The sequence below is a fragment of the Motacilla alba genome, chromosome 28 (assembly GCF_015832195.1).
Source record: "Motacilla alba alba isolate MOTALB_02 chromosome 28, Motacilla_alba_V1.0_pri, whole genome shotgun sequence".
Lineage (NCBI taxonomy): Eukaryota > Metazoa > Chordata > Aves > Passeriformes > Motacillidae > Motacilla > Motacilla alba.
Window position 1 is genome coordinate 2,604,628 of NC_052043.1, and position 20,586 is coordinate 2,625,213.

At 48.1% G+C, this 20,586-nt stretch overlaps 2 protein-coding genes and 1 long non-coding RNA gene across 5 annotated transcripts in view; 2 read left to right on the forward strand and 1 right to left on the reverse strand.

The window, feature by feature from the left end:
- The window catches only part of LOC119712488, a 3,208-nt gene extending 1,355 nt beyond the window's left edge, over positions 1-1,853 (forward strand). Inside the window, exon 2 of the long non-coding RNA XR_005259831.1 lies at positions 719-1,853. This is a non-coding gene — a long non-coding RNA (uncharacterized LOC119712488). The remainder of the gene's footprint in view (positions 1-718) is intronic.
- On the reverse strand, positions 985-4,195 carry SMIM7 (small integral membrane protein 7). 2 transcript variants are annotated; one of them, XM_038163779.1, is made up of 5 exons: positions 4,001-4,057; positions 3,459-3,500; positions 3,321-3,373; positions 2,672-2,762; positions 985-2,250 (listed from the first exon to the last, which is right to left on the reverse strand). In XM_038163779.1, the coding sequence occupies exons 1-5, from the start codon at positions 4,024-4,026 to the stop codon at positions 2,235-2,237; spliced, it is 228 nt and encodes a 75-aa protein (XP_038019707.1). In that variant the 5' UTR covers positions 4,027-4,057; the 3' UTR covers positions 985-2,234. The 2 variants fall into 2 exon arrangements, with proteins under 2 accessions (XP_038019707.1, XP_038019706.1); XM_038163778.1 differs by lacking the exons at positions 985-2,250; positions 3,459-3,500 and having other exon boundaries at positions 2,674-2,762; positions 4,001-4,195.
- TMEM38A (transmembrane protein 38A) lies at positions 4,109-11,565 on the forward strand. Of its 2 annotated transcripts, XM_038163777.1 has the most exons (7): positions 4,267-4,394; positions 5,906-5,984; positions 6,373-6,529; positions 7,457-7,641; positions 8,981-9,068; positions 9,174-9,291; positions 9,546-9,773. In XM_038163777.1, exons 3-7 carry the CDS (start codon positions 6,384-6,386, stop codon positions 9,771-9,773), a joined length of 765 nt encoding a protein of 254 aa, XP_038019705.1. In that variant the 5' UTR covers positions 4,267-4,394; positions 5,906-5,984; positions 6,373-6,383. The 2 variants fall into 2 exon arrangements, with proteins under 2 accessions (XP_038019704.1, XP_038019705.1); XM_038163776.1 differs by lacking the exon at positions 5,906-5,984 and having other exon boundaries at positions 4,109-4,394; positions 9,546-11,565.
- The last annotated feature ends 9,021 nt before the right edge of the window (positions 11,566-20,586 follow it).

Consider the following 20,586-nt stretch of genomic DNA (forward strand, 5'->3'; position numbering starts at 1 on the left):
CCCTGAGGGGACACGGGCACTGCTGGGGGACACGGGGACAGCGAACAGGCACCCCTGAGGGGACACGGGCACTGCTGGGGGACAGCGAACAGGCACCCCTGAGGGGACACGGCTAATGCTGGGGGGCGAACAGGCACCCCTGAGGGGACACGGGCAATGCTGGGGGACATGGGGACAGCGAACAGGGACCCCTGAGGGGGCACAGGCGATGCTGGGGGACATGGGGACAGCGAACAGACACCCCTGAGGGGACATGGGCTACGCTGGGGAACAGGGGGACAGCGAACGGGCACCCTTGAAGGGAGAGAGGCTACGCTGGGGACATGGAGACAGCAAACGGGCACCCCTGAGGGGATAGTGGCGATGCTAGGGGACATGGAGGCAGCAGGAAGAAGCTGGAGGAGAGGGCGCTGCGGCGGGGAGCCGTGACGGGGAGAGTGGGGCGCGGGGAGCAGGGAGGGGAGCGGGGCGATGGCGGCGGAGAGGGGCAGCGGGAGCCGGGTGGCCACGCCGGGACCCCCGCCCGGCCCCGGAGGAACCGAGCACCCTGCGGAGAGGAACAAATAATGGAAATAAATGACGGGAATAAACCCCCTGCGGCACCACCCGGGGCGGGAAGGTGTGAGGGGGTGTTCTGGTCCCCTCAGCAAGGCACTTAAAAGTTGTTCACAGCAGTGTAAGAGCAGCTCAACATTGACTTCAGATTTCGTTATTTTAGGCAGCTGAATCACAGCTTTTGCACAACTGGAGTCTTGCGGGGACAGCACGCTCTGGAGCCACACGCCGTGTGCAGGGTGATAAAACTGTTTGAATTTCTTTAGCAGTGGAACTCTCTGTGATCATAAAGTCATCATTTTTCTGAGGAAGAATAAAAACCCTCCTTGCTCAAAGCTGAGCCCAGGGGTGTCCAGAGGTCACACACACACAGTGATGCCACATCCACCCTTCCCTTCACACTTGGTTTAATGAAGATCAGGCACTAGATGTTTTCCAAGAATTATATTGGTTCAATCCCTGTATCGTACTTTTTATTTTTTTGATCTCATTCTAAAGAATCAGAAAAGGGTTAAAATATACCAAAATTACAGACAATTAATGTGTTTAAATTTAACCAAAGGTTGTACATATTTCCAGATGGCTCAAACCACATTTGAAGGAGCCTGTCTGTATATTTTTCTGGGTTCATTACAGCCTCCCTCAAATGACCTTTCCCCTGTCACGTTTCATTAATGTGAAAACTTCAGTTCAACCAAGAAGGCGACTCAAATAAAATGCTGCAGGTGCCCAACACTTGCATCTCACTACCAGGTAAAATTCAAAATACTCCCTAAAATATGTGCCAGGGAATAATTTAAATCATGTGTCTTTCTCCTCAACAGCTAAAGAAACTGAAACTGTGGAAGGCCCACTAACAGTTTACAGTTTGATTTAAAAGATACTCAGCACCCCACTCTCTTAAATGAGCTCGGTGATTCTGGGGAAAAGCTGTTGGTCAGAAAGCCCAACAATAAAAATAACACAAGACTCCAGACAGATTACAGGAATATCTACAATTTCCCAAAATACACCAATACAGAATCAATTTCTCCTGTAACAGAATGAACATGACATCAAATATATATTTTACCCTTAAATAGAACTTTATTCAACCAAATCCAAGATTATTCCAAAATTATCTCTTAACATTGGCTTAAGAGAATGATTTTTGCCATTTTTCCCCACTCAAAATCCCTTACATATTGCTTAGGAAAAAAAATCCTTTGAAATATTAATTTTAAAAGCTTTTTTTTTTTTTTTCTGGAAAAACAGGGAGAAGGTGAGAATGGCATTTTTTTCTTGAATATTCCTTTTCTACACCTCCAAAAAATGAAAGGAATAGTAAGAAGTTACAAGAACACTCTGCTCAACTTTTACACAAAACTGAGAACTCAGGAGTGTGACTTGGACAGGGGTAACTCGAGCTGGCACAGGCAGAGGTTTAAAACTGGCTCCAGCTCTCCCCTGCTCTCACTCTGAGCTTAGAAAACCAAGTCAAAATTCTCTTTCAGTGAAGCTGAGATAATTTGCGTGAAGGTTGTGGCTCCAAGCCCTGGCAGAGCAGGAATGTGGAGGGGACGAGCACGTCCCAGCTCCCCACGGGCCTGGGGCTGCAGCTGGAGAGCAGCAGGATCTTTTACTTCTAGAAAAGTTTGTTCCCAGCCAAAAGTCTCTTCCAACGTGTCCATGGGTGGCTTTCAAGATCCAAATAACCTGGGGGATGCAAAAAAAAAAGGAAAAAAAACCAAAAAGGAGATGAGAAACAGCCACACCAGTGCAAGGCTGATTTACCTGATGGGTTTCCACCCCACCCCAAAATGAAAAACATCGCCAAATTTAAACCCAGGTGATGTTTGATTTGAGCAACCCCCAACAAACAAACAACGCTCTGCCCAATGCTGAATGGCTCAGGTGCTGGCACAGGTGGTTTTCGTGCACTACAAGTGCCCACATTAGTAAAAAAAACCCCACGAGATCAATCCATATTTGAAAATTGAAATAAAGAAGTGAAGAGGAAAAGAATTATGGAAAAATCGAGTGGGAGAGACAGATGTGAAGAGATTTATGTGCAAGAAAAATGCCAATACATGACTTTCTGTTACCAAGTGAGAAGATGCTGCACAGGGTTACTCACACAATCATGCAGAACATCATGAAGATATTCCACAGGGCAATGAAGATTCGGAAATACCTGAGACTCAGCAAGAACTCTCTGATATTGTCACCTAGAAATCAAGAGGAGAAGCTTTTGATATTAAAAACACACCTGACAAGTCATTTTCAGCGCTGCCTGAAAGTCGCAAGCAACTCTAAGAGGGAAAAAAATTAAAAGTGAAGGATGGATGCTCTGTTCAGTGCAACTCTGTAAGGATACGTGGCAAAATTACCAAAAAAATTATTAAAAGGGGTCACACTGCAAAAAAGGGAAGACCAAAATAGGCTGTCTGGGATTTTTAACCAGCAAACAGTGCTATGAGGGAGCAACACAGGTAGATCCATGTGGAAATGGCAACTGGGGAGTGAGCAGAGCATTACCTCTACAGCACAGGTACCTACAGGTCAAAAATGCTGACAGAAATGTGCTTTTTGTGTGTTTCTCCTCGTTTCAGTTTACAAGTTAATAAACCAGTTATTCCAGCCAGCCCCACAGCAATTCACATCCAACAAAAAGGACTGGAAAAGCTGTGCTTTGGCCAAGGATTTCCTCCAGAAAAGCCCGTTCCTGTGCGTGTCCTGGCGGCCCAAGGCAGGGCTGTGCCCGGCTCCCGCATCCCCTCCGTTACCGGTCGTGGGTTCCCTCTGCTCCTCTCCGAATCCCTCCGTGTCCCTCCTCCTCCTGCGGGGCAGAGGAGTCGTGTCAGGCAGGTGAACCCCAAAAAAACCCTCCCCCGTTCCCCTGCCCGCCCTCCCCGGTCGCTCACAGCCTGAAGTTGAGCACGGCACCGGCGTTCACCAGCAGCGTCCTGCGGGAGAGACGGGGAAGGAAGGCGGGGATGGAGAGGGGCAAGGAGAGGGGATGAGGACGGGGAAGGGGAAAACGGGACGGGGAAAAAGGGTCGGGGAAGGGGAATGAGAACGGAGAAAGTGGGGTTTGGGGACAGTGGAAGGGGAACGAGGAAAGGGAAGAAGGAAACGGGCACGGGAAAAGAGGGAGAAAGGAGGGGAGTGAGGCCGGGGAAGCGGGTAGGGAGGGGGAACGGGGATGGAGAATGGCAAAAGGGTCGGGGATGGTGAAAGAAGTCGGGGAAGGGGGATGGGGAAAGGGTCAGGAGGACGGAGAAGGGGAAAGAGAGACGGGGAAGGGGAGTGAGGCCGGGGAAGCGGGTCGAGGAGGGAGAACGGGGATGGGAAGGGGGGAAGGGGGGAAGGGGGGAAGGGGTCGGGAAGGCGGACGAAAACAGGGTCAGACACAGCCGGGCCGGGCTAACCCGGCCGAGCCGCCCCCGGTTCCCGGCCCCGGTACCCGCAGAGCAGCAGGTCCCCGATCATGGCTCCGGCGGCGGCTCCGGGGCCGAGGGGAAGCGGAAGGGGCGGGCGCTGCCCGGGCCGGCGGCGCCTGCGCTCCCCGCGGCGGCTCCGCAGCGGCGGCGGCTCCGCGCCCGGACACCGCGGGGAGCGAGGGGCCCGGCCCGGGCAGCGCCGCCCGCTCCGCCCGCATCCCCCGCAGCTCCCGCAGCCCCGGACGGGCCGGGGAATCGAGAACCGGGACTGAGAGCCGCGCTCCGGGGCCGCGATGGATCTGGCGGAGGCGCTGCCCCTCGGGGAGCTGGCGGCTGCCTTCGCCGCGCTGCCGGTGTTCCCGCTGTTCGACACCGCCTATTTCATCATCTCCGTCCTCTACCTCAAGTACGAGCCCGGTGAGTGCGGCCCTTGGCCGGGGGGCCCTGGGGGGAGCTCCGGTGCCGCTGTGCCGGCACAGACCCCGCACTGCCCCGCACCAACAGGTCCTGCCCGTGCCTCTCCTCTGCCGCCTGTCACCGGCGATGTCACAGCTCCGACACCCGTGCCTAAATGTAAAGCAGGAAAAACCCCCGCGAACCCGTGACTCTGATTTTGAGAAATAATCCTGGATTTTATTTAAGGCTGGATTCCGGCAGCATTGAGGTATTTCGGTTCGGTCACTTGGCTGCCACCCCAGGACTGAGAGTTGCGTTTCTGGCCAATCCCTTGGCTTGAATATTTTTATGGCACTACCTTCCTCCTATTTATATACAAAAGGGCTGGAAGTAAAACCTTGGTTTTTCCCACCCTCTGGACCATGCCCTGAGCTGTTCTCAGGAACCATAACTGACCTTGCTTTGTTTGTTCTCTTGGGCTTATCCTGCACGGATCGATAGACCTGTGCCTTGCCTTTCCCCTTCTGCCTTTGTCACAGCCTGGCTGTGCCTCGTTTTTTTCCAAACGCCCCTTTCCCTCTGTTTTTGACAATGTGTGCACTCCTCATGCTCTGTTTTGAGCAGTTTCACGGTGACTGCACAGTGACTGAAGGGAAAACCAACCCCGGGCTCGGGAATGATTTTCAACCCTCGTGTTGTGCGACCTCCGAGCCATACAATCCACGCGCTGTTCCCGTTAAACTCCTGTAAACAAGTGCTGGCTTTCCAGGCCTGATCACTCCCAGCTGCCTTCCAGCAGGGACTCCTGAACCGAACAATTAACAGGCAGCCCTCACAAAAATAGCTTTTAAATATATGCAAGCCCAGGAATCCACTTGGGACTGGATAAGGCCGGGGTGTGCTTTTCCCCAGATTCCTACAGTGCTCCCATCCCACAGTTGTGGGCTGAGGATCAGTGTCAGGACAGAACCGTCCTGTTTCCCCCTTGGAGACAGCATGGCTTCGTGGAGCCAAGGAAAAACAAGTGTTACTAAATTTAAGCCTCAAGCTAAACCTCAGGTTCCTATAGAACCAGTTTCATGTCTCGGCTGTCGCAGCTGTCTCGCTGCCGCTGTGTTTTCAGCTGGTTCAAATGTCCCCGAGGATGGAAGAGCCTGGGCACTCACAGCTTTGGCTCATGCTGATCCACTTAGTTTGGTTTAAGAGGTACCAGGTAATCACGTTGACATAACATTTCTAGCATTTTCTCTCTTTGTCTGCTCACTGAACAGAGTTTTGTATCTGAAATGCTGCACAAAGGATTCTGGAGCAGTTTAAGGTGATGAAAGAACCTCACAGAATTGATGTTATTGGGAGATTTCCCTGAAAAAGCACAAAGGTGGATGAAAATTGCTACAGGAATTTAAAAAAAGGCCATAGCAGATTGTGGGAGGAAACCACAAAATATTTCCAGACTAGTACAGGAGCGGGGTAGAGCCCTCAAATCCTCTTCTCTCAAATAAAGATTAAGAATTCCTGTTCTATTTTTGCAGGTTATCTTGTGAATGAAAGAGCTGAGCAGATTGTTCATGAATTCTAGAGGGCACCTAGGTTGAAGCAGTGGAGAGAATGGTACCAGTATGCATTTTATTTTTAGACTAAAGAGACATTGATTTCAAGGGGAAAAAAATATTCTTTCTTGTAGCAGAATAAAGGAGAGAATCTCTCAGCCATTTCATAAACTTCTGATGACTCTGTTCACGTGAGACCTTTGGGGGGGTCTGCAGGCTGTGATCATTTCTTGGCCGTCTCTGGTGCTTGTTTGGGTTTCACACCTCTGTATTCTGTTTTACAAGTGCTTTCCTTGGAGTTGCTTTGTGGGAGAACACACACCTCCAGCCTCTCTCTTCCTGGGTCTTGAAGTTCCTGCTTCATTGCTAGATCCATCTTCTCACTGAGATGGACTTCAGGGTCCCTTCCACCACCGGTGACTCCGTGATTCCCAATTTTTTTTTCACAGGAGCCGTGGAGATGTCCCGGAAGAGCCCTTTTGCCTCCTGGCTCTGCGCTATGCTCCACTGCTTTGGGAGCTACATCCTGGCTGATCTGCTGCTGGGAGAGGCACCCATTGGCTACTTCAGCCACAACTCCAGTGTCATCCTGGCCACAGCAGTGTGGTGAGTGCCCTGCACCCCTCCTGGTGTGGCACGAGCTGCGGGGAGCTGTGGGGGAGATGTTGGGACACAGCTCTGATCTCACTGGGATTAACTGGGGACAGCAGAGGTGGGCTGAGGCTGCCTTTGAGGCTCTGGCACTCCTGGCTCTGGTTCCCGGTGTCCCTGCCCAGTTCCTAATGCTGTGATTATCTGGGCTGGGGCACTTCTATTCATAGCAGCCACTGCTGAGCCAGGAGCAGCAGCGCCCATGGGTCCCACACAGGGCAGGGGGTGGCACATCCTGAAGGTTTGGGGCCATTTGATTTGTTGTGTTGGTGAAGTGTGCACAAATGCACCTTTAATTTCCCTTTAATTTCCTTTAATGTGTGTGGGTTGCAGGTGCTTTTGCCTGGCAGAATGAGCATTGTTGGGAAACGCTGTGAATGAGGTTTTCATAAAAAGAAGTCTTGCAGTAAATCCCTCAGCCATCTAGTTTTCTATCCTTGAAAAAATAAAGAGAAATATCTTCAGGGAGGAGGGCTGAAAAATATAGAATATGGCAGTCTTCTGGAAAAAATAGTATTTGAAATCTGTCCTCTGTCTGTAATATCATTTCAGTAGATGTAACTTCTTGTTCTGTACGAGCTGATGCTTCTGGACCTTACAGGACACAAACTTCTAAAAAATTCTGAATTAAAATTATTGGGTTTTATTCAAGATGGGGTATTAGTAGTGAGGGCTCTCTGACTTACTGAGGGCTCACTCAGTTCTTGCTATAGAGAGGCCTTGTTGCATGCTGGTTTCCTTTTAGAATTAGCAATCAAATTAGGAATATTTTATTTTTAGATTTTTCTTCTCCTTCACCCCCTTCACCTGCCATAACTCAATCTGCCACACCACCCCTCTTTGCATATCCCGGATCAGAACAAATCTGTGATCTTTTTGCAGGTACCTGATATTCTTCTGTCCCATGAACCTCTTCTACAAGTGTGTCAGCTTCCTGCCCGTGAAGCTCATCTTCGTGGCCATGAAGGAGGTGGTTCGGGTGCGCAAGATCGCGGCCGGCGTGCACCACGCCCACCACCTCTACCACCACGGCTGGTTCGTCATGATGGCCACGGGATGGGTCAAAGGTGACACCTGAGATGCTCCAGAGGCTGCAGGGAGGGCTGGGACAGTGTGGGGGCAGCTCAGGGGGAGCAGCAGGGAAGGGAGGTGTGTTGTATTTTCTGGGGTGCCCCTACGTTGGAAGGAATGAGGAATCTGATTCCATGTTCTTAGAAGGCTGATATATTATATTATATTATATTATATTATATTATATTATATTATATTACATTACATTACATTACATTACATTACATTACATTACATTACATTACATTACATTACATTACATTACATTACATTACATTACATTACATTACATTACATTACATTACATTACATTACATTACATTACATTACATTACATTACATTACATTACATTACATTACATTACATTACATTACATTACATTACATTACATTACATTACATTACATTACATTACATTACATTACATTACATTACATTACATTACATTACATTACATTACATTACATTACATTACATTACATTACATTATATTACATTACATTATATTACATTACATTACATTACATTACATTACATTATATTACATTACATTATATTACATTACATTATATCATATCATATCATATTACATTACGTTATATTATATCATATCATATTACATTACATTATATTACATTACATTATAGAATGCTATACTAAATCTATACTAAAGAATGGAGAAAGGATACAGACAGAAGGCTACACAGAATGATCATGAAAACCCGTGACCCCTTCCAGAGTCCTGACACAGCCTGACTGTGATTGGTCTTTAAGTCAAAACAATTCACATGAAACCAATGAAACATGCACCTGTTGGTAAACAATGCCCAAACCACATTCCAAAGCAGCAAAACACAGGAGAAGCAAATGAGATAATATTGTTTTCATTTCTTCTCTGAGGCTTCTCAGCTTCCCAGGAGGAGAAATCCTGGCGAAGGGATTTTTCAGAGTATATGGCAGTGACAGATGTGGGCTCAGGTTCTCACCGTGCAGGTGTTAGTGCTGCCTCGTAGAGTGGTTGAAGAGCTGGAGTCAGGAGTTCTTTATTCTTTCTCCTGTGATCTCTGACCTCACCTGGGTCTTTTCAGGGGGTTCTGCCAGTCAGTTTTCCTTTAAGGTTTGGAGCAAGCCCTTGAGCATCAGTAACTGCAGGAGGCAAATGCCTTTTCCCTTCATCAAGATCCACTTGGTAGAAAGTCAGGGAAGTGTTTGCCCTCTTGGCTTAGGCTACCTTCTAAATTTGGGGAGAATGTCAGGAACCCTTTGTCCCCTTGAGGATCCAGAGCCCTCTGCTGTGGCAGCTCCAGCTCTTTGACAGGTTTCTCTGTCTCACAGGTTCTGGTGTGGCCTTGATGTCCAACTTTGAGCAGCTGCTGCGTGGGGTCTGGAAGCCTGAAACAAACGAAATTCTTCATATGTCCTTGTAAGTCAGCAGCCTGGAAATTCCCAGCCAGATGAAGACTGGAATGAAAGAGCCAGTCAGGGCTGGGTGCAAACCTTCCAGAAAACCTCTGTCTTTCTCTTGCAGCCCTACAAAGGCCAGTCTGTATGGCACAGTCCTCTTCACTCTGCAGCAGACTCACTGGCTGCCCATCTCTGAAGCCAACCTCATCTTCTTTTTCACCATGTTCATGATAGTCTGCAAGGTAAGTTTACAGCAGCTTTGTTGCCAGCAAATGACAGAACCTCGAGTGGTAATATTCACCTTCCTGAGCCACTACAGGATTCCCTGGCTGTAGGATCAGCTCAGGAAATTCAGTGCTAAATTCTCCATCACACAAGCAGCTCCTTGTGCCTCGAGTCGTGCAGCAGCAGGGATGTTGTCTGGGGTCAGTAGATGCTCACTGGTCAGTGTTTCCCTGCTCTGTGTGATCTCTGAGTGCTCCCTGTTGCCTGGCAGGTTTTCATGACGGCCACTCACTCCCACGCCTCCCCTTTTGCTCCGCTGGAAAACCTCCTCTGCCCCGTCCTCTTTGGCTCTGTTTCCAGCGGGCACCCAAGCCACCACCACGACCACCACGGAGCCTCCCACGAGGTTTCCCACCCTCCTCCTCCTCCTCCTCCTGCCAAGTCCAAAGAGGAGCTGAACGAAGGCACGAGGAAACGGAAGGCAAAAAAAGCTGAATAAAAAAGCAACGGCGCAGAAAATAGGCCAAGAAAATTCTTCCAGAGCTGAGTCTCAAAGCCACCTGTGACCTCCTTTATGCTCCAGTCCTTCTCTCTCAGACTCCAGAGGAGAGGTGGAAGCCAGGACACTGCCAGCTGGGTCCCTGAATTTCATTTTTGCTCTCTGTGCTGCTGCTTGCTTCTTGGTCTGTGCCTCTCTCTTCTGATCAGATTTTCAGGGATTTGTAGGTTTGTGCCAGGCTGGTTAGTGGGTGCCACTTCCCAAACTGTCAGCAAATCTGATGCAGCATTTTCAATTGATGTAAAATCTTGCACTGTGTTTATTTATGAATGGGGGAATGGTTTGTGCTCCTGCAACTCTTTAAGTTCCTTAGAATTTTCACTGACCTTTTCAGTGTCTGCCAAAACAACAAACTGTTAAGACACAATGTGGAAATCAGGTTTCATACTCGAGGAAATTAAATGGCCTGGTATGAGCCTGCTCTGGTTTTTCCCAGCTCCCACACCTGCCATATCTCCAAGTAATGTGACATTTTAAATGCAATAAGGACATTATGGCCGAGCCAAACCCTGTTCACCTCAGTTCCCCCTGATTCTGATGGTCAGGACGTTGCATTTGCTCAGCCAAGTCTGTGTTTGCAAGAGCTCTGAAGCTGTGAAGTGCTCCCAGTGCCGTGTGTTGGCACTGCCACTATCCTAGGCTGTGTGTGGCATTGCTGAGTCCCACCCCAAAGCTCATCCTATTGAACCAGGGGAGAAGCATGGCTCTGGTTTGTTTGCAGTCCTGTGGGATACAGGAAGAGTGCGTGTGAGTGTAAGTATTTATTACTATTTATTTATATTTGCCAGGGCACCTCAGTCAAGGACCTGAATCTGGCTTTTTTTTGACCTTTCAATCTGAATTTCTAGTTGTGTCCCTGAGCCCACAGCCACGTGCTGCTTTGGGCTTGCAGTGATCCTGGTGTGCTCCAGGACAGCCTGAACACTCCCTGGCTGCAGGAAGAAACCTTTCCTATTTTCTTAAATTCACATAGAAAGGCTGAAGCAGGGCGTTTCACACCAGCTGATGAAAAACTACCTTAAAGGACTGATAAAAGCACATCAGCTGAAAATACTGATTACCTTCCTTAGATCCCCTGGGGCCAAACTGCTGGGCTGTGGCTGCAGCTTGTGCCCAGTGAGTGAAGAGTCTGAACTGCCTTGCAGGGCTCAGGAGGGGTCTGTCAGCTCATTTGTGTTCTGCTTAGTGAACACTGGCTTTTAGAGTAGTTCAAAGCTGTTCTCATCACTGATTTTGTTCTTATCTATGGCATCTTCCAAGGGCTGGGATCACCACAGGGAGAGTGGCGAGCCTGGGGATGTAGCACTGGGCATTTTCCATCCCTAGCAGTGAGGTTTGCTGCTGTTTCCATCGCAGCTGGGAATGGAAACAGGTTTGGAGAGAAGTGAGGGTTTGTGTGTCCCTGTTCAAAACTGCAGCTGATGGTTCATTAAAGACAAGAAACCCTCCTCGTGTGCGAGCAGGGGAAAGCCAGGAGGAAAGGTCAGATGTGTTTGGGGTTTGACAGTGCCTTAATGTTGTGAGTTTCCCTCCCCTTCAGCAGAGAGCAGGAGTTCTGCTTTCAGCTCCACTGTCTGGTCCTGCAGATGCTGCTCTGCTGGAACCTGGTGTGTCACGAGCATGCACGAGACTGAATAAATGTTTTATGAGATGTCTGATCCAAGGGGAATTTTGTTTTATAAAAGCTGTCAACAAATAAAAATGGCGAAGTGACTCTGATTGTCCAGTGGCACCTGAGGAGATCTCTGTGTTTGCTTTACCCTTCCCAGCCACACAGGAGCTCTGTGGCACCAGGACCTGGGGACAAAATGATTCTGGGTGAAGGAGATCAGACTTGAAGTCCTACAGCTATGTCTGAAACTGTTATAAATGGAAATAACAGGGTAAAAGGTGTTTGTGATGTTGTTCTCAGAGCAGGCAGCCTCAGATTTCAGGGAAGGAAAATTCCCTTGAAAATTTCCTTGAGATTTCCTTATTCCTTGAAAAAGGAATTGCCTCCTTTGGTGTTTATATTTTCCCTTTTGTCACTGTAAGAGGGAGGAGGGCATTCACTTGTGACTGGTAAATACACACACACAGTTCCAGCAGATTTATGTGGAGTATCAGTATTTAAAACTGGAAAAAAAACAAATTCTCTGCACGAGTGAGTATTTAGTGTGGCTAAATATTCACTGCTGCTCTGCTCTCTGAGTGCAGTCATTGCTCTTCAGTCTTCAGACCCTGAATCAAATTGGACTGAGTCAAATCACAGCTTCTAATCAAACACAGAGAGAAGAAATATTCCAAAGGAGGTTAAAATTTAAGCTCTGAGCACCTTCAGAGTACCCAACAGGAGCAGGATTCGTTTTGAGAAGACAACAACCTCAGAGGAATCACAAGTTCCATTTAGTGAAGCCTTTCCCAGTGAGAGAGAGATGGAACTTGTCTTGAATTTCCATGGCTCAGCACTGCCAGTCTGGTACAATTCCAGCCTGGTGTCCTTCATCCCAAGAAGCAAAAATGGGATTTGAAAAAGCAAAAAAGCAGCACATTTTAACCACGGCTGTGGGAACACGCTCCAGCACCTCTGGAAGCCCCACCTGACCTTTCCAGACACTTCCTTCCTTCGGGCTCTGCTCCAAACAGAAAGAAAATGGGAGTGGGATGTTTCCTGAAGGGATGGAGTAATTTGTTTCCACAGCTCAGAGGTGGAAGTGATAAGGAAAGCGTGACACAGCCAACCGACCCAAACAAGAATCTGCAAAGCCTGTTTATATTTTGAAGAGTTTCTCTTGCCTCCCCCACAGATTTAACTCTTTTAGAGTCTTCATAATCACTCCTTAATTTAGAGCAGATGAGAGTGCAAACTGCTCTGGAAAAGGGGATTTCCATTGGCATGATCCACCAATGGAAAAGGTCAGTGCAAGACTTCCACTGAGAAAACAGCTCAGGAAAGAATGGTGACAGTGTTTCAGGTGGGTAAACCATTCTGCCCTGTCACATTCAGGTCAGGGCTCTTTTGCTCTGTGAACAGGCTGATGAGAGCAGGTTTTTCACATCCTCTGAAGAGTCCCACGGTGTCTCTGGAGTCTCTGACTCCACAGAATATTCCCAGCTCCCAGCCCAGGGCAGGACAGGAGCCTGCCAGGGCTCGGGGGCTCAGACTTCCAGGGACAGACGTCATTCCCTCCAGAGATGTCCTGATCTGATAACTTCTGATACTGACTCCAGTGAGACCAGGCTAAATTTAGCAGTAGGTTTAATCCTCAAAGAGGCCCTGGGTGCCTGCTGGGAAAAGCAAATGTTTCAGTTGCTGTTTCAGCATTTCATGTGGATTGACAGGTTTCCCTTTCTTGTTGCAGAGCCAAAGCCGGTGCCTGCAGCTTTTCCATGGTGGCAGATCTGCTCCACAGATAGGGAAAGCTCAACAGGCCTTATGTATTTGTAATGTAAAACAAACAACAAACAAACCCCGGGGATAATTTTACACAGAGCATTAATAATTCTTCACAGTAAATGAAGTAACAAAAAGAGGAGGGCAAAGGAAAGAATTTCAGAAAGGGCAAAGCCAGTGCAAAAGCAGCGAGCCAGAGCAGCCAGTGTTCTTGGTTTCCACTTTTCCTTTTGTTATTGATGCCAATATTTACATTGTTGCACACTTTGTCCAAAGAATAAACGAATTATATAATCCAGCAAAGCAGAAAGACCCAGGGGATAAAGATGGATGTTACCTTGGCAGTCTCCTGAGCCGTACAGAAGTTGTTCCTTTTAACACTTGCCAGGTGATCAGCTGCCAAATGCCTGCTCCTTCCTGCAGCCTGTTCCTGGTGCTTTAAGGGCACACAAAAGCATTAAAAATTAGAGCTTTGTGTGTTTCAGAGTAGCACGGCATTATCTGGCCCTTAGCTACGATTCTCTGTTTCATGGTTCTTGTGCTGTTCTTTAGAGGATGTGACTGGCTCCTGCGAGGATGCTAAGGAAGGTAAATCTGGGATAAAATGGCATTTCCTACGGCCTCAGATACCCAGGATTTTTGCTGCAGCAAAGATTTTTCTCTCGAGACATTTTAATTCTTTGTCCAAACAACGAGAAATCAGAATATACATCTATACAAGACTTTCCAGAAAGGTCTCAAAGGTAGTTTGGATTTGGTGTGAGCTGCTTCCATCCAGGAAGGCAGGACACAGACAAGGCAAACCACTCACACCGGGGAAATGACGCCGTTGATGCCAAATACTCTGCACGGTGGGTTGATATTGTCCTCTTTAGGATGCTCTTAGTATTGGCCCCAAGGCATCTGGTTCATCCCGCGTGCCCAACGAGGAAATGCCAATGAAAGGGGTTTGAATTTCATCAGACATCGACATGACTTGGTAAACACCCACAAAATTACCTCGCAGCTAAGAATTTAATCCCGCTCGAAGGCAGCAGTCGGTGAACGAGCTGCTGGGGGCTGGTGGCTCCGGGAACAGGCAGAGAGTGAGAAATCGCTTCCCCGTCATGCCAGAGCCCACGCTGCCATCCTGAGTCACAGTTGCTACTCACTTCACCTCTGTGATGACATCTGCGACAAAAAGATGTTGATAGTGCTAAGATCAACAGTCACGAATACCTTGGAGTCTGGTCTGTCTTTCACGCTTGTGCATTTGCATCTTTCACACATTATCCTTAGGAAAAGTGCCATTTATATTTCCTTATCTGCTTCCTTTACTTGCCAAAAGCGAATCTGGGGAGGGATTTTTTTTTCAAGGAGCTTGTGAATGTCAGGAAGAATCGGTGTGAGACAGCGATTCCATCTTAGCCGTAGGGTACAGGTAGGCTATAGCCCTGGAATGCAGGAAAACAGGTCTGAGATGTTTGGAGGCTTCAACATTTTTATAGCCCGAGGAAATCCAGAATGTCCCCGGAAAAGATTTCGTTGTCTGATTTTGTTTGGTTTTGATTTGCAAATTCCAGCGAGCTCCCCCAAACCCGAGCACAGCCTGGCAGAGAGCAAACTGCTGCTTCCCGATCACCCCAGCCCTGGCGCTCCTCCGTGGAGCTGCCAGCTCTTGGCATTCCAAAAAAACCTCTGCAGGCTTGGGGACCTCTGGTGCCACTGTCCCCACCTGGCCGAAGCAGCGAGGGAAGCGGATTTTCTTTGTGTGTGACAGGAATCGGTGACAATGGCTGGGAGGTGCAGTGGGAGAAGCAGGGAACACATCCCAGATTGTGATGCCTTGAAATGCAGCCTAAAAATCCATCTTCAGAGTCCTGGTGTTGGCTAAAATTAGATTTAGAATAATGTAGGCTAAACCCTAATGTGGGCTCTGTGCTGTTTGTCTGTCTCTCGAGGTAAGGCTCCCTGCCTCTTTGATTTATGACAGATTAGGGTGTCGGTTAATCTCCCCTTATTTGGGTAGATGACTGTGGACATTAATCAAGTATTGTCTGCAAAAGGAGCCCATAAATGCAGATTACTAATTTTTCATTAATTATTCTTCTGTATGCCAGAGGGATCCAGCCAGGGATAGACACCAGCTTCTCAAATCTCATTTCATGAGAGAACCAGGAAAAGCACAGCAGCTGCTCTGGCTGATACTGGTTGTCTCTCACACGCTCAGTTCATTTTCCCAAAAAAGGCAAAAATCCACAGAAATTATAGATTGTGGGCTTTTGTGAGAAGCAGAAAGCGGCTCTGAGTGAGGGAATCTGCTGGGCTGGCAGAGCACCACCCTTGTCTGCACAGGACGTGGGGAAAGCAGCATTCCTGGTGGGAAGAGCTAACCTGAACCCCTGCAGGAGCACAGATCGGAACGAGGGGGACCAGCAGCGCGCTGGGAATGCTGGAAAACAGAGCAGCCTGGAAGGGTCCCAGCAGAGGATGCTCTGGGAGCAGGATGGAGATGTCTGCTCTGTCAGGGCTTCTGATCTGCATCTTCTCTCCCTCTGCCTTCCAAGGGCATCTGGACAAAGATGGGTTTTTCCCTCCTTGTCCCTGCTGACAGCAGCAGTTTCCTGCCTCTGAGCTCACTGAGGGTGAGCACTGCAGCAGCAGCCAGGGATCCCCCAGCCAGGGATGTGCACCATGGATGCTGTCCTGCCCTTCCTGACAAAACCAGGAGCAGCAGCCAACCAGCTCCTGCCTCTGGAATTCTGCTGGCAGCTGTAGTATCCCTGAGGAAGGGGGATTGTCTTCTCTCCTTCTGATTTCTGTCTTGCTGGGCTTTTTGCAAGTGATGACATTTTTCTTTTCTACCTTTCCTCTTTTGGGGGTGGTCACCCTCTCCGAATGTTGCCATAATTGTGCACAGTGTAAAACACTTTCTAGTGAATTCACTCTTGCCCAGCTTGCCAGAAGGCAGAGGCAGGGCACAGGCACACTGTGCCTGCTTTAAATGGCTCAGGGAGCCTGAACCATGGTGCTGGTGCTAAAATACTGAGACAGTTGTTTCTAAAATAGTCAGGGGTGGTGACCAAAGGGACCTCAGGTGTACAGCACCTGACAGGGAGCACACCCAGCACCTCAGGAAGAGCCCAAGTGACAAACACTGGTTGCTACAGAGATATTTGTTCTCTTCAAATACAGATGGACTTGAAGAATACAAATACAGGACTCAGTAAAGTTCCAGTCAACCATTTTCTGTCAACGTAGCTGAAATTTTAAGGCTTTCCTCTAAGCCGGGAGCAGGCAGCATTCTGGAGAGAGGCACCACAGACTGGTGTTCATTGCCAACACTCATCTCCCCTGAAAGGAGAAATCTGAGAAACTGGGGAGCCTGGACAGCACCACGAGCTTCAGTCCAGACACACGCTGGGATCTCTGTGGGAAGATGGTTCCTCTTCCTTTCCAGCCTGGTCTGGATCTTTCTCAGCTCAGCTTTTTTCAGGTAAATCAGCTGAAAAGTCCTGGAGCTGCTGGTGAAACAGCTCCTCAGCAGGGAAGCTGCAGTTTGCAGCTTCATTTGGGAGGGAAAGCACCTCAGGATGGGGCAGGGATGGCAGAATTCTGCACGAAATCAGGAATTAATGGCACTGGCAGCAAAGCCACGTTCAGCCCAGGCACTACTGTGCACTTCCAGCCTGTCCAGGCACGAGGCTTTCCCAAATCCTGGACAACACACACTGCATTCCCATCCAGCCCTGGAACAGCAAGAAGTGTTTGCGGAGAACTTCTCCTCTTGGACAATGCCCAAACATTTCCCACTTCCTCTGCCCACTGGGACACAGTTGCCAGACTGAGCTCCTAAAGTGGCAACTGGCAGTGGGTAGCAGTGACTCAGATTTTCGGGAATTACAAAACTCAGTTTCTCCCTTGTGAAAATCATTCCCTCGGACTCCATTTTAAAGAAGAAAGGCTTAGAGGGGCTCTCGGTTGCACAAGAAGTGCTTCCCAAGGGAGGGAAACCCAGCAGGATCTCCTGCAGTGCTGCAGGGTGGTGAAAGTGCTGTTTGGACAGGGAGGTTCTCTCTCTGTGTTTGCAGAAAAGTTGGAGCTGCAGCTTCTGGAAGGAGTCCATGAGAACTGCAGAGAGGCTGGAATTTAAGGTTGAACTCGGTGATCTTGGAGATCTTTTCCAACCTTAATGATTCTAAGATGAGTCAGCATGTAAGGACACAGACAGAGTTGGGTTTCACCTACAACACCTGTCCAAGGTGTGACAGACCTCAGGCATTTTTGGGAACAGTTCTGGGATCAAGGATGTAACACGTGATTGGATTTTCACTGAAAGACAAGAAATTAAACCCACTCTCTCACTGGAAGGTTTGGAATTCCTGTGGGCTGGAGTGTAAAGTGACACAAGAATTTCCTTTAACTCCTGCAGTCCTGGTGAGAGCTAATGAATTATTCCAGGCTTTGTGCTAAGCCTTGCTCTGTGGGACGGCAGTGCAGACAGAATTCCCACCCCAGGGAGCTCTTTCCTCTCTGACTGGCACAGGCTCCATCAGTGATCACTTTCCACTTCGGCCAGTCCCAAGGAAAGCTGCAGAGCCATTCCCCTTCCTAATTTTAGCACTCCCTCTTGTACCACTTTATCACATGATTCTGTAATGCCATGAAAGTTGACATAATTCTGGGGAGAGAACATGCCAGTTCTGAAGTAATTTTAATCTCATTTGACACAGCACACCTTTATATTTGTTGTATAAAAATACAGATTTATTTATATTTCCTTTATTTGAGAAATTTCCTTTATTTATATGTATTTAGAGATAAATGTATTTATATATTTATATTTATTTCTATATTCCCTTTATTTATATATATTCTATATATTTTAATTTTGCATGTATGGAAAGTATCCATGGACATAATATTGTGTATCAGTGAACAGGCTGCTGGGAGAGAACTCTTGTGCTTGTGGTTGTGTGCATGTATGTGCTTAATTTCTTTCTATTTGCTTTGTCTTCTTAATTCATCTGAATTTTCCCTAGCTGGCTGCTCGATTTAATTCAGAGAATGCATCACTTAAGAGGTGTCACACAGATTTTTCTGGAAAGCAGGAATCTCTCTTGTAAAAGGCACAGCAGGGGAAGCAGTGTAAGAATTTCAGACTCCACTGTGTATGAAAAGCTTCCCTGGGAGCAGAATTGCCTTTTATTAGGGCTCTTTCTCACTGCTGAGCTGGCCAGCAGCACAGTGTGGGGGTTTAAACTGAGCTGGAGGATTTGCTGCAGCAAGGTGTAAGAAATGTGTTTTTCTGGATCAATGCTGCTGCGCTGTGTTCTGTAACCAAGCAATCCAAAATGTCTCTATCCAGAGTTTTCATGGTCTTATTTTAACCATGGAATCCTCCCTCCCTTTGGGTTGGAAGGGCCCTCAAAGCCCATCCAGTGCCAGCCCTGCCATGGCAGGGACACCTTCACTGTCCCAGGCTGCTCCAAGCCCTGTCCAGCCTGGTGCCAGGGATCCAGGGGCAGCCCCAGCTGCTCTGGGCACCCTGTGCCAGGGCCTGCCCACCCTGCCAGGGAACAATTCCTAATTCCCAATATCCCATCCAGCCCTGCCCTGTGGCAGTGGGAGCCATTCCCTGGGTCCTGTCCCTCCAGCCCTGGTCCTAAGGGCTGCTTCCACCCCGCACCAGGCTGCTCTGTGTGACCCTCCCAGGCTCAGGGTGGGCTTGTTGGGGTGCCAGGGCCAGGGGTTGCACTGATGATCCCTGTGGGTCCCTCCCTCTCGGAGTCTCTGTGGTCAAGATGGCCCCGAGGTGTTAGAAAGTCTCTTTTTCCCAGCCCTGAGACCGCAGAAGCCGAGCTGTGCTGGTTCTGCTTTCCAAGGCTGTTTATTTTCTCTTATCTGTAACATTCTGTCTCTGACCCCCTGAGCTCTGGCTGGCAGCTCAGTCCGTGGCACACTGACCGCCCTTGGGCTGGTGTTAACATTTTACACCAAGAACTACATGTACTTTATTTACAATTATTTTCCAATACCTATCACCTATGTTAGACAGTCTGTCTCTACACGAAACCAATCCAAAAGTGCCACCATCACCCAGAAGATGGAGGCTAAGAAGGAGGAAGGACAAAGCACACGCAAATCCCTCCATCTTGGCTCCTGAACCCCCATCCTAAAAACCCCAAAATTCCACTTTTTCACCTTGTGACAAACTAACTATCGTTCTACTTAAACCTTTGTGGCTTGTAAATCTTCACGTAAGGTTGGTCATTTTCTCCATGGGTTAAAATCAAAGGCACAGGGGTCTTTGCCCCTGCACCAAGGTCTCTGAGCCCCCTGCCAGGGGCTCGAGCCATCCAGGGCAGCCAGAGGGACGTCCTGGGTTCCGACACCTTCCTACCCAGGATATTCCAGGATTCTGTTTAACAGTTCTGTGGTTCACATTCCTGACTTGAGAGGTGGAATCCTCCCCTGCAGACCTGGTGTGGAGATGCTCTTCTGCAGAAGGTGCATCCAGAGGCACAGGCCCCATGTTTGAGGGAAATAATTTCTCTCCTTTCTGTCCTGTCCAAAAGCCATCAAAATGCATGTGATGGACCAAAAAAAAATCCCAAAATGCTCCTAGATTTTCCATCTCCCCAGAAGTCAAATACTGCCGTGCCAATTTCTTAGAACTTTTGAATAAAGTGTGTTTGTATGATTGAGTTGTCTGGATTTCAAGGCTAAGGTGGCTTGATTTAGGTGGATTATCACCTTTAAATACCTGGACGTGAGGGTTTATAGCATCCTTTCATTTCTGTATTCAACTGGGAAAGAAAGTGCCATGTATAAATTCCAATGGATGTACTTCAGGGGTAATTTAATCCTAATTAGACTATTTTGCACAGAATTTCTACCATAAAAGAGGCTATTGAAACATGAGGGATCCTTCTGTGGCAGAATATAGGCTTGAAATGTTGCAGCAAATAACCTGCAGTCATGAGGTTCCTTGTCCTGAAAGACCAAGTTGTTTATTGGGTCATCCATGGTCCAAAATCCCCAGGTTTTTCACAGGAGAAATCCTTAGCAAGAGATTTTGAGTATCTCAGTGTCTCTTGCAGAGTTCTGAAATTAGAGTTGCACGTCCTTGCCCATGTGAGGGGGCTGGAATGGGATTATCTTTAAGGTCCCTTCCAACCCAAGCCATTCTATAATTCTCTACTGATGATGTTCAGACTTGTGTAAAGATTAATTTTCCCCCATCACTGTTTTTGCATTAGTTGTGACTCCATACTGCTGAGGTTTGCTCAGTAACTAGGGAAGAGCCACAAATCCCCCTTGCAAAGAAGCAGAAATGGAAATGCCATAGCAACCAGCAGGGACAGAGCAGGGTGTCACTCTGCAGGCTGGCACCAGCTC